The following is an 18292-nucleotide window of genomic DNA, read 5'->3' as shown; positions in this document are numbered from 1 at the left end:
GCGTCTTCAGCGCACCTGTTGTAACTTTAATTTGCACCAAAGCAAGGGAAGTTGATTTACAATCACCTAACTGGACAGTGATATCACAGAAGCGTAACTGACTTGTTGTTAGACTGTGATGATCAAGTGTTCCCTTAATTATATATATATATATATATATATATATATATATATATATACACACACACACACACACACCCCACATGGACAGACACTATTTACATTTATGCTTGCCCTGAGCTAAAAATAGTTATCTGCAAAAAGTCTTTGTGTCCTCCAATCTTTAACGTACAAACCACAATTTGTCCAATAGACCACGTTATTATTAAAAGGCGAAACCAGTCTGAATTAAACCCCATGGGATTTCTCTTTTAATTAATACGATTAACATTGAATTGCGTTCCAGATGGGAATACAGAACGCTGCAAAAGCATCGGTGGCATGCAATAGTTTCCCTTCCATATTTATCAAGCACAGCGCCCTGTCAAAGCATTGCTCTTCCCACAACGCGATTTCTCCTTTTAAAGGACCTTTAAATGACTTCAGACAGGTTTCGTTTTCTTATAAACAAATTACAGTGATGATTTACGTAAATGACTGATGCTAAGTTCAGTCACGGTTATCTCGCGAGGTGGTTTTCACAAAAGCCGCGCTATCACGATGACAAAAACGACAATAAAAATAAAAAAATATTGCTATCTGCGCTGAAATTCATATACTTTAACTTCGTGAATTAGAATCAGTTATTTAATACAAAAAGCAACAAAAGGTAAAGATGAATAATGTGATACAATTGAAAGTCCCAGGAGAAGCTAACCATGCGTACACATTTAAAGAATTCGAGCACATATAGCCTTTATATGTAAACCTTGTGCAGAAGGCAGAAAAAAGATAAACATATTAAATAGTAAAACCATACTAGGAATACTGGGATACTGTATATACTAAATTAAAACGTACGTTGTAAGCTATTTTCAGTACTACAAATCATTCACTCAGATGCAACAAAACATGGCATATCCAATCAACTTGAATACATTACGGGGTATTCTATTGCATTTGGTTTATGGGCTAGAGGAAAAAAGCTGGCTTATACACGAGTATGACCACCTTGTGTAAACATTACAAATTTGACTGGGGGAGGGGGGCGTTAAACCTACCACCAAAGAAGAAAGACACGTATTTAAAGATAGCAAACAATCTACAAAGGAAATAATGTATACATGCAAATATGGAAGAAAAACAAACGGACCTTCGCTTAAGAAAAACTGAATACATGTATAAACAGAGAACATCGATCACCAACAGCCAGTCCATGATCGTGCAATATTCCAGTTCGTTTCGTTCTGAAACTGTTACATCAAACCGATAAGGACGTGCACAATGTCACCTAATATCTACTGTTCTTATAAAACTGTTTCCACCTAGACTCGTCACAATTTGAGACAAAAATAAACTCCCAAATCAAGAATCAGAGGTTAAACCAGGAATGCATACCGTTCACTGCATTACAAGATTCGACTTTCAGCTATCAAACCCAATTTAGACTGAATATTCGGTTACAAAAGAGTTATTAAACTTTCGATTTGCTTACAAAACTTTGTTGTTAAAAGAAAAATATAAAAATGTACAAAAGAAATCGTAAAGCTGTCGACCACTTACCGACTTGCAGGACATTCTCCACAGAGCCGCTCTCCAGCAGCCGGATGCCTCGGCGGAAAGGCAGACCGTCCCCACTGCCCCCAGCCCCGCTGCTCCCCCCGGTGGTGTTAACTCCTCCGGAGACAGCCCCAGAACCCACCGAAGCCCCGGAGCCTGTCGTTGCCGTGTCCTCCGCACTCCCTCTGCACTGAAAAGACGAATACATGCAGATTTCCTTCTCATTTCTTGGAAAGGACCAGTAAACGATACGGCGCTGGACGGGCTCCGGGATACGCTCAAAGCGCTCCTCCACCCTTTCAAAGGCCCATTTCTCTGCCACTGCCTTAGCGGCACAGTCCAGTAAAGATTCCGGATTGAGAGACCGTGTGTTCTGAAGGCCCGGTCCAGGTCCCGGTCCGGGACCGCGAGGCGCAGGACGTAAGCTCTGCCGTTTAATCGTTGAAGGTATCGCTAGGGCAAGGGCAAGCGGCGGCGGCTGAGGTTGCAGATCTCCTTCTCCCTCCGCCATAACGACCAAATAAACAGTGAGAGCGAGAGCCGAGTCTGGGAATAGCTGCGCAAGCCGGGGAGGATGACGTCACCTGGACACACCGCGCGCTTCGGGAGCCCTCGCACAAATCTGAATCTGAAGCACTAAATTAGCGCGAGCACGACGACTCACAGGCCGCTCCCTCTCGACGTCTCGCCGTCGGAGTGGCCTCAGGGCGTTTGTTTACGTTTGGTTTAACCCGTTTGGTTAACAATCCTTGCGTACTGAGCAATTTGCCAAAGCTTATCACCTTCCTTGTCCCCTTGAATACTCAGTTCGTGCGGCTTCTTTCGAGGATGTAACCTTGAAGATATTTAGAGGAGACAATCAGTATATGCGATCTGTTGCTCAGTGGGGAAAATTCAAAATTCTGATGTCGCGGTGGTTTAGAATAACGGTCAGCAGCTCCGCTTCTACCGTAAGCAGTCGCTCTTTCAAACTTTCGCTGACTTTAAGCTGTTTTACCTCCTAGCTTGCATTTTCTATGAGTGGCATTGAAAGTCTGCTTCTTCCTCTGTTGTTGTTCTTTCTTCTCGTGCTGTATTGCTTCACTGAGTAATACGTTTTCTGCCTAATAGGGAATATGCCATATTTATATCCACCCGTGGTGTACCATAATCATAACGGATCGAGGCTTTGGGTGCATGGTATAAGAAAATGCTTATTTCTGCACATTCTTTGCTCTAATTTGTAGAGAAAATAAGCTGATAAGGTCATCAGGAACCAGGAATTGTTTTAGAGCGATTCAGATCAATCGGCTAAAAGCTAAGTTTGCTTTTCACCAACGCCTAAACCTGGAAACCAGGTCAATGACCCAGTTTGAGTTATTTTTCAGAGCACTTAAAGAGTTGCCAATGTACATTTGACGTCATCTAAGGATATGTCCATATTTACACGTAATAGGACATATGGATAAAACTAAAATAGTTCTAATGTTGGTATTCTCTTCTTTATTACATTCTAGGTTTTTTTTGTCTTTTAATTTATTTGCTTTACATTGATTATGCTGTACATGGAACCTGTTTCTTCTAAGTTTCACATATTTTATGTATTTTCTCTTTAAGGGTCTAACTTTTCAATGCTGTTTAACATTGTCATCAGCTCACACAGCAGGAAGATGAGACTTCATTTTGGACAAAATGTTCATTTCACAATTCAAATCGATCTTTGAAAGTATTCAAAAATGACCATTCCAGCAATGATTTGACGGGTCAGCTACATGAGAGGAAAAGATGGAACTAATTAAACTAACCCCAGCCACATTGAAGGCCTCTCCAGATGAGCATAGATCTCACATACTGAAAAGGAACACTCTGAGCAATGAAACTTAATAGCTGGTTCTACTCATTTCTGTAAAATAAAGTAGTGTGAATACAACATAAACCAAGCAAATTTTGATTTTTAATTTGTACTGAAAGAGCAACATAAGTTTGCAACCACTTTGCAAATAGTTTTCTATTTAACAGTTCAAAACACAGTTGACCAATTTTTCTGTTGAAGGTGTTTTTTTTTCATGAAATTGCCTTAGTTTGCAAAAAAGCAAAGTAATATAATCTCATGCTACAATAGCACTCACTTTTGTGCATTTATGAAATATAAGTTTTGGTATTTCTAAATTAACATTTTATTTTACAAATTGCAATAATTGCTTGTTACTGTTAATGATCCTCATTTTAGGATGACCTTAACAATCCTGAGTTAGGTATTAGTCAGCAAAATTAATTTTGTAACAAATAATATTAATTTGTATGCATTATTGCTATATATATATATATATAAATATACATTATTGCTATATATATATATATATAAATAGGTATATGTTTCTTACCCACTTGCAAACATCAACTGTTGCCATCATTCAGATAAAGACTTAAAAGAGTTTTGTAGATATGTGTGATGCAGATCTCTATAGTCTTTTTATAAATTAATAAAAAATATAATTTTTCACTATTTACAAATACAGATAATATGAATATATTCATGTTAATAATGTCAGTGTCTATTTATATAGCACATTGAAAACAAAATAGGAATTTTGTGGCCAAAGTGCTTTACAATAAAAGAAGAAAAAAGCATACCATTAACATAACATAAATAAAATAAATGAACATAAAATAAATAGAAGTAAGATTACATAATCACAATGAGAAATCCATCAGTATTACTGAAGGTCATGGAAAGCAAGTGAATAGAAATGAGTCTAATCTTGTTTCTTTATATAATGAGGTAAAGAGTTCCACAGGTGAGGAGCAGCTGCTGCAAAAGCCATTTTCCCCTTAGTTTTACACTTGGTATGAGGGACAACAAGAGACAAGTGACCAGAAGATCTAAGCACTCTGAAACTCATTATTTAGCACAGTGACAGGCCTAAACACAGTGAATAATGTAGTATGTCTCTTGCAGAAATATGACCTATATAAATGTATTTATTACCAATTTGAAAATTAATATTCTAGCCATGTGTACAGATATGGCTATCTCATTTTCTAGCTTTTAATTTTATCTTAATGTTTACTAAAATAATAGTTGTTTATGTCATACTCAAAGTTATTATTATGATTGTTACGATAACAAATCATGTACAGCATACCTTTTCTTGACACTTGTTAAGATATATCTTAAGTTGCATTTTTTAAAGAATATTTCAGGTATTATTATGTTTTCCATCATGTAGTAGTGTAGGACTTTAGCAACCTTCAAATTTTGACTTGATGTTATTTTGGACAATCTAGGTGAATAGGATGGGCAAGCTTGTTGGACTAAATGGCCTGTTCTGGTTGCAATTGTATTAATGTTCTAATATACAGTATAAAATATGCAGTACATAATAAATAAAAAAGTGTGTTACACTTCAGTTAACACCCATCATCCATAGACGAAAGAGGAGAACCAGTGTGTTGTATGAAGTTTAATTGCTTAAATTAAAATTGTGTATATTATAATAAAGAATAGTCTTATGCACTATATTGCCGAAAGTTCTTTTTCATTAATTATTAAATTGAGTATTATAGCTCACAAATCTGAATTTGATACTTGTGTTTTAAAATTTGATGTCAGCTATACAAAATATGATCCCTTCATATTAAAATTTTAATATCAGCTTTTTAAATTTGATATTGAATTTCAAAACCTTAATATCAAATTTTGTGACAGGTCCTTTTGGTGGTTAAGTCCCTTCTCTTTGGCAGCTGCATTCTGAAATTTTACATACAGTAATAATAAGGGTTGAAATGCTAAAATGACTTGGCAAAAAATGATTTGCCATAAAATGTATCATGCAAGTGTCACAAATGCTGCTCCTTTGTCAGTGTATAACTGTTTGCTCTATTACCTACTTATTTGTTGCTGGTTCACTATAGATCAGCATTCTTTGGATATTAGTTGAAATGTATAGTAGTCAGACATGGCTAAGCAAGCAAGTGTTCAAGGCTATGAAAGTTAGATGTGATATGACAGGGTATGTCTAACTCAGTAAGTTACCCTGGGTAAATTCTTTAGTGTATTTTTAGTATACCTAGGGAGGTACACTTGACTAGTCTGTCTAGTATTGTTTAGACACAACTAACTGTGGGCCCAGAATAGTAGAGTCACATGTAAACTCCTCATGGACACTGACCAAGCCAGTAACAAAAGCACAACAAGCAAAGCTATGAAGCCATTAAAACTTTGTTTTAAAATGAACAAGTGTAATTAAAACATTAAACTTAATGTATGGGGAACATTACAATAAAGTTTCCAAAAAGACTTACTTATAATAATAAATAGTAACACACCCCACAATACTTTAGTACAATGTGAGGTCATCATTAGTGTGACTTTTTAAAAGTCACCATTTGCATCCAAAATTGAATTTATATGGGAACTATATGGTTTTTTTTTTGTGGAGAAAAACTGGGATAAATCTTGCTCAGTACTTTGATTTCTGGGTTAGTGTTCCTGGTTTTGTTGTTTCTCTTGTTGATCTCTGATTTTGACCTATGCTACATTTTTTGTCTCTTTTCCTGGTCCTTCCTCATAAATTTTTCATTTAATTTTAAAGTCAGAACAGAACATAATCTATAATCAAGCAGAAGTACTGAATAGATCAGAAAAAACTTTTTTTATTTAAATTGGAATGGGCTACAAAGCCATTTGTATTGCTCTGGGACTCCACTGAACCACAGTAAGAGCCATAATCCCCAAATGAAAAATGATATGAACAGTAGTTAAAGCTTCCTCCCAGTGTCTTGCCTACACATATTTACTCCAAGGACACAGCATAAAATCATCTAGGAAGTCACAAAGGATCTTCAAGTAACAACCAAAAAAAAAACACAGGCTTCTTGTTTTCTCAACAAAAGATAAACTTGATATGTCATACTCATGCCTCAGTATCCTAAAATGCCACTTTCTGGTTTCTGTGCAAGTTTTGTGTTGGATCTTGATCTTTATTTGCATGAAACTATGTTTTGTTGTCACTCTTGTGATATCATTTTGTATTGCCTGGGCTCTGCAAATGTTTGTTATCTTGACATGGGTTACTCCATGTTGTTTACCATTGCCATGTAGGATTTCAGTTCAGTTGTATTGTGTTTTGGTGGCTTGCTTATCTCAGCCTAAGTTTTAGCTTCTTTACTATCAACATCTTTGTTTAAAGGAAGCTAAATATTGTTTTCAGTAAGAATTAGTGTTAGGTTCTTTTGCTGTGTTTTTGAGCTTATCTTTGTTTCTGTTTTTGATGCTTCATTTTCTGACTTTTGGTTTTTGATTCTCTTACTTGTTATTATGACCCATTGCTTGTTTGTTTTGGTTATCTTTTTGCCTAGCCCATGTAATGTTGCTTGATTCCTTTTTTTTTTCTTTACTAGTTTTTTTTTTTAGTTACTTCCAGACTGGCCATTACATCATTACTCCAGAATCAAAAAATAAACTGAGCAAAAATTAGCTTAAATTGGAAAACAGTAAGACAGAAACTTATGGTAACGTAGAAGAGTATAAAATTTAATTTGCCTTTTGGTACAAAGCACCTACGTGATTCTTAAACATTTGGCGAGAATGTTCTATGGAGAGATGAGAAAAAAGTGGAACAAACACATCATTCCAGTAAGAACACTGCAAAACACATCATTCCAGTAAGAACACTGCACCACTAGTCTAGCATGGTAGGGTTAGGGCGATGGTGTGGGGTTGTTTTGTTGCCACAAGACCTGTTATAATTGTTATAATTGAAGAAGCCACAAATTCTGCTCTTTATTAGAAAATTCCTACAAAGAATGTCTGGTCATCTGTCTGTGAGCTGTCGCATATCTAAAACAAGGGTTTTTTAAAATCAGTTCTGAAGGGCCATAGTGGCTTCACATTTGCATTAGAAACCTATTGCAAATAGCATATCTTATTTAATTCTGTTGCTTGTAAGTGTTTTTATTCCACGTTAGGTCATTCTTATATTGAAGATTTTTTTTCTTTCTGAGAATATCACCCAAATGGTTTCTAGCCTGAAGATTATTAGTAATTCTCAGTCCTTCACTATTTTCTCTACAGTTTTCTTACAGATATTTTATTAAACTGGGTAGTTCACATTAAGCAGTAACTAATTAAATAATAGATGAAGATCTGCTGGTTCAATTGTCATTTGCGTCCTAAAAACAGTGAATACATCTGTTTATAAGTGAAACAACTAAAATGAAACATAATTATGTTGCTTAAGCAATAAGTGTTTCAACAGTAATAATTGACTTCTCATTAAGAAATTGGGTTGTAGCAAAACCCTCTAGGACCGACCTTGCAGGCCCTTGATCGAATGTACAAAAGCAATTCCACATTAAATGGTTGACAAGAAGTAAAATTAAAGTTTTGCATTGGACTAGTCAAGGTTCAGACACTGTACCATGGCAGCATCAGAAACAAGCAGTTTCTCCTTAAAAACCTACTAATGTTTCTGAATTAGGTCTGCAGAAAATAGTGGGCTAAAATATCTCAGCATATATCAACAGCAATGTGAACCGAACTCAGATAATCCATCCATCCATTATCTAACCCACTATATCCTATCTACTGGGTCACAGGGGGTCTGCTGGAGCCAATCCCAGCCAACACAGGGCGCAAGGCAGGAAACAAACCCCCGGCAGGGTGCCAGCCAACCATAGTAGATAATTTCCATTTTTTTTAAATTTCAAGTATTTGTTTTCAAATATACTGTATGTGAAATATGACTATTAGCAATACAAGTTATATTTATCAGAATTTATTTCCATCTGTGAAATTGACATTGGTTCTTCAAGGATAGTGTGGTTAGTGATTCTAAAAAGCAGAATGTTGTAAAATGTATAAAATACACCATTACTCTTCAGAAGTGTTGAATTTCAGAGTAAAATTATTTCAATTTTGTTACAGGAATTTGGCAGCAAAGCCTGAAGAAGACAATTTATTTTTCACAATTTCTTAGGTTTGTCTATGGTTATCACTTAAGGAGGTTTTTGCCATGAGTAGCAGAATTGTTGAGATGGATATTATTTGATGAAATTTATTGTCCCACAATATAAGAAGTTACATCAAGGAAATGACAGGAGAGCATACAGTATAAGATTATTTGATTAGATTAAGTGTGTTCGTGCGTATGCATTCTTTGTACTGAGTTTTCTGTTTTGCTTCAGAGTTATTTTATTATTTTCAGCTAAACTTCCCTTTGTTTTGTCTCTTTTGTCCTTATTTTTTATTTAATTGTGCCTTTTACAATCATGCTTATAGGGTTTTGCATAACAGATAGTGACATAGCCTCCAAAAAATTCTGTAATGTTCAATATACTGAGTCTACATAGATTGGAAAGCAATATTTTAAGTATGTGGTAACTGTGCCAAATGGACAACATTTAGAAAAACATCACAAGTGTTAATCTATCATAGAAATAAGTTTAAATGGTAAATTAAATACTTACATGTATGCATTATTATTTAATAGATGAAATTATTAGGTATAGTTCTGTTATCAAGTTTTATTGATGTGCATGAGAGGTGCATCACAAAGAAATAAATTATGAACAAATATTCATTTGTCAAATCATATTCCTAACCTGCTTATCTGGGGCAGGGCCACAAGACAAAAACAAACATGATAATTCATAAATGATTGCAAAGAAGAAAAAAATAATTGTGCATTTAATATAGCTCCTTCCTTAGGTATCACTAATCACAAATATTTTATGAATCCTTTAGCTAGATAGATAGATAGATAGATAGATAGATACTTTATTAATCCCAAGGGGAAATTCACTTTAAATCTTTTTGATGGCCTCAGGCAGTGAGATTCTATGGTGGCAGTATCAAACAGAATGCCAGGTGCAAGTCTGTCACAGGAGACACTTGCATTTTCTAAGAGGGCCAAAGTAGCAGTTTGCAAATAATTATTTCACAGTTAATGCAAGTTAAGCTGTTATGATCATGTGCATTTATTTGTAGTTTCTAATTTGAGTGGAAATTTACATAAAACCTTTATATAATTCAGATTTTGAGAAATTTAATTGTGAATTGCTGTTTGAACAACAACTCCATTACCTCAGCAATTGACTAAATACTTATCACTTGTTTATTATTGACATTCCCCAATCAGGAAAGCAGTGTACAGCATTCTATACTGTATGTAGTGTTAGTCACTAGAATAATCATTTGCTGCAATGGAATCACTCTGCATTTAGTTTTCCACATTCTTGAGCATTTTGTATTGATGTAATACATAACAGAAATAAAAACCTTAAAGCAAGTCTAATTGGGTGTGAAGTTGTCCTTAAAATATAAAAAGGTGTTGTAAACGCAGCATTTAAATGTAAAATATATGTTATATTTAAAATAAACATAATGCATGCAAAGAAAGGTGTTTATAAACTTTCTAAACTCTAGGAAAATATTTAAAAGAATTATAGTATTCAAAATTTTAAGTGAAATTATTGATGCTTCCCAATAGAATTACACTATATTTAATACAGACAAATAATCATTATTTTTATTAACAGAAAAGAACAAATAGAAAGTGTAATATTAATAATTAACATAAATAAGGACTGCAGTGGGCTGGCACCCTGCCCGGGATTTGTTTCCTGCCTTGCGCCCTATGTTGGCTGGGATTGGCTCCAGCAGACCCCCGTGACCCTGTAGTTAGGATATAATGGGTTGGGTAATGGATGGATGTATGGAACATAAATAAGGACCATTTAAAAAGACACCCGGTTTATTTCTTATCTAATTATGATTATGGTGTTAGTACTGCTGCCTCATGAATACAGCATCCCTATTGTTGCTGTCTTTGTCTACATAGGCTTTTCTCCCACATCCCAAAGCTTATTGGTAATTTTAAGCTGGCCCTGTTTGTGTGTATTTGTGAGTGGACATTAACCTGGACTGTCACCCCGTCCAGGGCTACTTCCTTCTTTACCCCCAATGGTGGATTTTAGAATGTCAATTTTGCATTACAAGAATGAAGGAAAATGGTAAATGTAGATATAATATAATATAATGTAATATAATATAATAATTATTATATTATGTTATAATTTTCTTTTACCACTTCAATTAACACAGTAATTGTGTTTTATTTGTACTATTTGTTGTTCATATGTTATCTTACACAAGTGATTAGGATGCATTTTTGCAGTCAGTCTGACTAAAGGATGCCTTTGATTTGATATCAGATTGACTTAAGCAATCAATCTATCTTTATTTTACATAGCATCCTTCCATAGCATTATAAGGGTGCTTTAAAACTACAAACAAGATTATCATATATCATATACACTGATTACAACAATCAAAATCAAAGCAGAAAATACAAGTAAAAAAAAAAGTTCTGTTAATAAGTAATCAAATATCTTTGGCTATGAGTTACAAGGAGCAAAATGAATTTTAGAAATGAAATGCATTTATCTAAACAAAAAACAAACAAACATGGGTAACAAGGCAAAAGTAATAGGTGCAGTCAGAACATAGTTGGCCCAATTTTAAGACATTTTACTGCATAAATCTGAGTTTTTCCATAAAATTCTGTGTTCTTTTTGCATTCAATCAGTTTTGTATCATTTTTGAAAATTTTTAATGTTTTATCAATTTGGGTATTAATTTTATCATTATTCTGGCAATGTCACTTGGCATTTTGATCTTTGTATGACTTCAGCCTTGTTATTTAAAATTATTATACTCATTTTGTTTATGGGACACAAAGATCTTGTGACATTTTGTGTTATCATACTCCACCTATATAAGACGACAACACACAGTAGTTTGGTATCTTAGTTTTGATCCAACAAAAACAAATCAACTTTTCTAGACTATGTAAGAGTCAACAAACAGGTTATTGTGGAACTCTCAGCAATGTTTTTTTGGTTTAATTTCTAGTTTAGTGTTTTGACTTTGATAATCTGTTTGATTTGCTTCCATTGTATTCTGAACCCTGCCCGTTTAATGACAATAGTACACACCATTTGGATTTTTGTTTCATCTCTTGGCTGCTCATTTTTGTTTAGGAAAATCCAAGCCTTAGTGTGAACCTTAACAGCAGAAAAGATGCAGTCACAAATACAGGATGAGCTGATAAATTTTGACCAGAACTCACAAATATCAGTGTTGTCTCAGTGAAAAGAAAAATCCTCTGATGCTTTTTTACATATGGAGACATTGATTAAAAAGCCAGAGAAAACAGGTCTGTCTTCTTCCTGGATATTTAAATAAGACAGACCTTTACAAACAGACCACAGTAGAGAACTCCAGACAGTAGGAATCACAAAGCTGAATGAGTGATACCGAAAAGTTGCATTATAGGGTTTTAGAACCACCATTGAAAGATCCCAGCTGTCTGACCAGTTTATATGTGTGTAAGCAGTGTAGACAAGTATTCTAGAGTATCAGAAAGAAAGATATTTATAAGTCTGTAGCAGAGGTGCAGAGCTTTCACTATATAAATTACTAGTTATATCTTGCTGCCATCATGATTTGTGCTTGTTAAAATGTTATTAAAAATAATATTATTTTTATTTTAATCACAGTTTAGTTTATGTGTTTATGAATACAAACACCAATATGGTGATTACAGTTGCTGTGTATACAGTCAGTTACATTTCTGTGACAATAAAAAATATGCATACATAATTAGGGAAAGCTGCAACAAAAATTTAAAGAGGTGCCATGTGAATGCAAAGTACTTCTTACTTACATATGCATTTTTATATATTAATGACATGCTAAAGAATAAATAAAGAAATCCTTGAAATTGAAAAAGATGATTTTTTGGGGGCATAACAGCTTAAATCTTTCTTTAATTACCTGGCTAGTTAGAAGGTAATACTTTAAGTCCCCTTGATGGAGTTAATGCAAATGGACAGAGAAAAAAGATGAGTAAAAAATCTGTTGTGTTCAGCATAAACCTTTCCCGAATGACAGCTGTGATTGTGACAGAAAAATACTGCAATATTTTATTATATGGAAACACTGGAATAAATGTGTCTTGTGTATGTGATGTTGCAGCTCAAATGTATACAACAAATGTAAATTTGCTATCTCAATCTACTTAAAACTAGCAGTCTTCTAACATATTACAGTGCTAGTAATTGTGCCAATTTTCATCCAGACTGTGATTTTTTTTCATAAAAGGATTAGTGTCTCCCTCCTACACTAATCTGTTCTTAATAATTACATTTTTAAATTCTACTATTAAAAAAGAAGCATTGGTTGTAAACCGTCTTTTAACGTATTCAGTATTAACAAAGTAAAAAAATTAAATTATGGTTGCAAATTAATTACATGTATTTTTTCCTTCAAATCCATGATAACGCCAAAAAACACCACTACATATCCTGCCTCTGAGCTATTAGGCAGACTGAGATATGTAGGTAATCTTGGACCTTGTTAATGTAGAAAGATTTTAGCAGTTGGTACCATTTTTATATCAGTCTGCATTTTGGTAACAATCCTAATTACTTTTCTTAACAAGCTAGTGTGAACTCGGCAAGTGTTTCTCACCACTACAATCTCTTCTGAATCACAATATCTGTGGCTGAGTTCACCCAGTAATGTCACCGGTAAATTGAAGACGGAAGTGAAAGTGCCCTGTTTGCAATATACTTTTATAATTAACTTAATAACATTAGTAGAATTCAAATTCTGATACTTTTGGGCACAGTTTCAGAGAAAAAGGTTTTCAAATAATGTATTATCTTGAACTCTGATTGAGTGTAAGTAAGCAGACTTAGTGTTGAAATTACACCTCTTGGTGTTTTTGTGTGTATAGATATTTGTCAAACTTTATTAACCATCTGTTCTCTTCTTTTTATCTTTTCATTTATGTTAACTCTGCCAAGCTAGTTAAGAGATACATCCTTTGCAACTAATCAAACTAATTCTTCATTAGAAAAATAATATAGAAGAATTTAGCCAGACATATTTTTTAAATGACAAGTCAAACCTGAAGACAGTTACATTATCTTTCATAATTAATGCAAATAAGAAAAGGCTAAGTAGAGGTTTTAAAGTAATGCAGCCAGTTAACAGAAAAGACAATGCAATCCCCCAACTGTTCAGGGACACCACTGCCTTTTGCCCATCATGCCTTCCCTAGGAAATCTTGTAGTCACATTTAGTAGTGAAGATGGCAAAAGTGTTTACTCAAATAATAAACTGGAGATTTTGAACATTCAAATGCAGTATTTTTTAATCTAATTTTATTTTGTTTTCTTTGCACTTAATCATCTTGTAAAACATTTTGAGCTACATCATTTGTATGAAAAGGTGCTACAGAAATAAATGAAATACATGATGTTGTTGTTTTTGGAATGGAAAAGAAAAGTTCAAAAAGAGAATTATGGCTACATACCAACATTTACTTGTAAACAAGAGAAGTGCTAATTGCAATAAAAAAATAAAAGAAAGAAACATCACAGGTCTGTAGAACTGAATCTGCTACTGGCTTTAAATTTGGATAAACTGTACATTTTAGTTATATTTTATACAGTACATTAGAACAATTATTACACATTCCTGTTTATTACTACTATTATAAACATGTATTTATAGCTTGTGGTACTGTTAGATCTCAAACCAGACTGCTTAGTCTTCTCAGTGCCTTGGAACATGACTTGAGAGTGACCATGTGAGCAGCAAGCTGTCAGTCCATCTTCAGCTTTTGTATGCAGAACCTTGCCTGTTTTACTGTACAAGGTGTAAGAGTATTGTGCCCCATTCAGCAGAAGGGCATTCCAATTTTATTCACCTTTTTGAACACCTACAAAAAGACTAAGTAGACATGAAAAGCTTGAAAAACTACTGATAAGTGCCCATGTTCATGACGTATTAAGTTACTGTAGGTGTTCATAGGTTTACAGGGTTATTATGTGCAGAGAACAGTGAAATTCATACTTGCATGTGCAAATCAACATGCAACAAATCATTACTATTTAATGGTCATATATAATCTTCTAAATATATAGTATTTGTTCTTAAATACATGTAACATTTTAAATCTTTTAGATCTTTTTAGACGATTGGACTCAGTAAAGTGATTCATCATTATTAAAAACTGCCTCGCCATGTTGTCCAAAAATGCCTCTACCTAAATATAATTTCTCTTAGTGATGTGTAAACCTACTTTTCCTTGCATATATGATTTTATCTTTGAAAATTGCACACATTATTTTGTATATATGATGCCTGAGATTATTTTCACCTATCACAGCCCCACAATTCAAACAGCTTTCTTTTTGATAAATGAACTCTGAGTCACTGAAACAGTTGGTACATACCTGAATCAGGCATATACATATTACATGTGTAGCTAGTCGTAGTGCTTGCAGAAAGGAATGATCTGGTTTGTCTAATTAATACTGTAATTAATTATTAATGCAAAAGGGGACTGATCAGGGTCATTTCAGCCTTAAAAGGTATCTGATGTCAGGCTGCTTGTTTGCCAGACACATTAGCAGCAGTGACGCCAGAAGGTGAGTTTTTTCTTGAACAAAGCCGTATTCAGCAATGCTTCAGCTTCCTATATAAATGATATTTCCCTCCTGTGACTATTCATTTTCAGGGAAAGGGAATATTGTCCTACTAGAAGTGGTCTAGACCTTTGTGGATAAAATGCAGTAATGAGGTCACAGTAAGGACACTGCTTCTTATGATATCGCCATTTAGAACCCCAACTAATGGGTATATAGATTTCATTAGCGTTTTGAAATCTATGTACATCTGTACACACATGCAAAGTCACATATTCTCTCAGTTGTCTTAATGTCGTATGCCACATGTCTGCAGGATTTCTTTGCTGTACAGTGTGTTCTAAGCAGTTTCGTTATTTGCCCTATGTTGTCAAGTGGATACTTTCAAAGTATTATTTGTTTCAAATGTCTGGAGTGTATTTATATGTCAGTGGCTTTATTTTATTATTTTAAGCTTACATTCAGCTTTCCTTCAGTCAATTGTTATTTGATTTTTTTAAAAAGCAATTGGTACAACAGTATAAACACAAAATATTTAAGGCAATGTACTAGGCATTTTCTTATCTTACTTAATAAAATATGTATTTTTGTTTCAATCTACATTAATTCGATAGACTGGTGTTCCATTTCAGGGTTGGTTTTTGCTTTATGCTCAGTGCTGTGCAGATAGGCTCTGGTCATCTATAACCCTGAATCAGATTAGAATTCTATTTGCAATTATTTGGTAAACTGGGTAGTACCTTGCATTCCTAAAGACCCCAGTTCAGTTTACTGGAGTATATGTTTTCTACTGTGGTCTACGTATACTCGTATCTGTAAATTAGTCTAATGTGACATCCTACCCAGAACTGGTTCCTGGCTCCAGTTCCTTGTAGTCCCTTGCTGGCTGAAGCATATTCAGAAAATAGAGTCTTTATTATAGATTAACTTTAGTCTATCCATTCATCCATCTGTCTCTGTCCTAGCTAGAGTCGCAGAGTACCTACATTATCTGAATATTTATTGAATCAGGTGAGTTTCATATTAAGGCATGCATTATGCAATTTTTATGATTTTATTTTATTCATTTCTTGTTCACTTCTCATTCTCTTTGTATTATTTTAAAATCTTAAAATACATGGTACTTATTATTTTTCTAACTTATTATTTTTCTAAATATGTTTTAATGATTAATCAAAAACACTAACACATAAGTCAGCTTCCAATATTATAGGTTGCTCTGTTATAATTTAAATAGTTTTGTCAATTTCATGAATTTGCATGAATGCCCAGGCTCTGTTCCAGGATTTTTGTTTGGGAGTTTATTCTAAAAAGGTTTTTTTATTATTAATCTTAGAAGGATGAGTAAATTCATGTTTACAAGACCTGCAAAAGTGAAACCTCCCCAAGCTGCTTTGAGTTCCTTTGATCCTTGCTCATAGTTTCCCAGCCTTCTCATCTTTTATTCTTTTGTTCCTTATGAATTTCAAAATAATAAAATGACAATAATATTACATTTATTATAGACCTGTTATCTCAGCTGACTGTCAGATGTGACAAAGAGAGATGGCTTTAGTGCTGTTCAGTGCTTCTCCACACCTGGCTGCCTGGAGGATGGAAGACAGTGTAATAAATCCTCCAGGGATTCCCTTTTCTATTAGCAGACCACAATGGATTTTTTTCTCACCTGCTTCAACATTCACCTTCTCATCAAGGTGAAAACAACATGGCAGATAAATGTAAGGTGAAGTGTAGAAATACACTCACCACAGTTCTCTCATATTATTGTACTGCTTCAGGCAGTCTTTTCAGAGAGAATCCTTTTAAACAAGAACTCAAACATTATAAGCTGTAGTTAAAAAAGCAAGGGAGTAGTCTGACCTCGTAATATTTCAGAGCACCTGATAAACAGTAAATACAGCTTAGTCACTGAAATAGGTACTCATGTACTGAGATATATGCATGGCACAATATTGTTGTGTTACTGTGTTTTTGTTTCTTAGGATGCTCAGTATATCAGGTTTGGCACTCTTATAAATTTTGCTTGCATTTATGCACATTAGAACAGTCAAGACGAGAACAGGCCATTCAGCCCAATAAAGCTCGCCAGTCCTATCCACTAAAATCTTCCAAAAAACATCAAGTCGAGTTTTGAAAGTCCCTAACGTCTTACCGTCTACAATACTATTTGGTAGTTTGAACCATGAACAATGCTGTACATCTTCTCTCTGAGCCAAGTTTGAAGTTTTGTTCTTTTTTTTGCAATTGATTCATGTGTTTGAGGGGGACTAATGTTGCTGTGTCATATAATATTTCTTGATTTTCTATAAAAGCTAAATTTCTCATTTGGGACAATAAATATACATCTATCCATCCGTCCATCCATCCTTCCTTTTGACCTTTAGTCCAAATCAGGTTCTGTAAGCACAGCTGGAAAGCTGAGAATGCTTCCATGTCTCTGTTATCACTGATGGATCAAAGTTTTCTGTCATGGTGATTCTTTGCTGTCTGTGCCTTTAACAGGTTTGAAAAACCTAAACCAGCATTAAACGTTAAGTTAAACTTTCACTAATTTTCAGGTATTATGTCACATATGTTTATTACTTTAGGAATTTCCCAAGGCTTTAAAGAAAGTTTATTTTTCAAAAGGCCATGTACCATATACAATACATAATGTAGTTCACACAAATCGGTGACAGATCAGCTGTTGGCTTCTTCCTCACTAGTGATCTTGCAGATTTCAGGAGAGATGAGGTCATATTTGACATTAATCACATATATACATGTTGTATATGGCAGCTTGAGTGTGTGTTTTTAATGGGAATTTAGAGTAGCGAATAGGAGCTGCTTGCCTCATGATAATGTGCTGCACAGACCATATCTGTTTCTACTGTTCTAGAAGATTTCACATATCATGTACATGGCACTACATGCAAAGAGATGTCAAATTAAGAGAGTCTGACCTGCAAAAAGATTCACTACTCCAATAAATGTGCATCATGAAGGCCCATTCATCTAGAAGCTTTTATCTATCTATCTATCTATCTATCTATCTATCTATCTATCTATCTATCTATCTATCTATCTATCTATCTGTCTATCTATCTATTCAATGAATGTTGACACAAACTACCATGACTACTGGAACATACTAATACAAAGCATATGTTAA

The 18292-nt window shown here is 34.3% G+C and overlaps 1 protein-coding gene across 1 annotated transcript in view; it reads right to left on the bottom strand.

Moving 5' to 3' along the window:
- Positions 1 to 2319, bottom strand: part of zswim5 (zinc finger, SWIM-type containing 5) — a 101901-nt gene extending 99582 nt beyond the window's left edge. Inside the window, exon 1 of the mRNA XM_039735848.1 lies at positions 1663 to 2319. Within this exon, the coding sequence (XP_039591782.1) occupies positions 1663 to 2170 (508 nt within the window). The 5' untranslated portion in view covers positions 2171 to 2319. The remainder of the gene's footprint in view (positions 1 to 1662) is intronic.
- Positions 2320 to 18292: the final 15973 nt, after the last annotated feature.

Source organism: Polypterus senegalus, chromosome 14 (assembly GCF_016835505.1).
Source record: "Polypterus senegalus isolate Bchr_013 chromosome 14, ASM1683550v1, whole genome shotgun sequence".
Classification (NCBI taxonomy): domain Eukaryota; kingdom Metazoa; phylum Chordata; class Cladistia; order Polypteriformes; family Polypteridae; genus Polypterus; species Polypterus senegalus.
The sequence above is the reverse complement of the archived record's forward strand: the minus strand, read 5'-3'. Positions and strand labels throughout refer to the sequence as shown.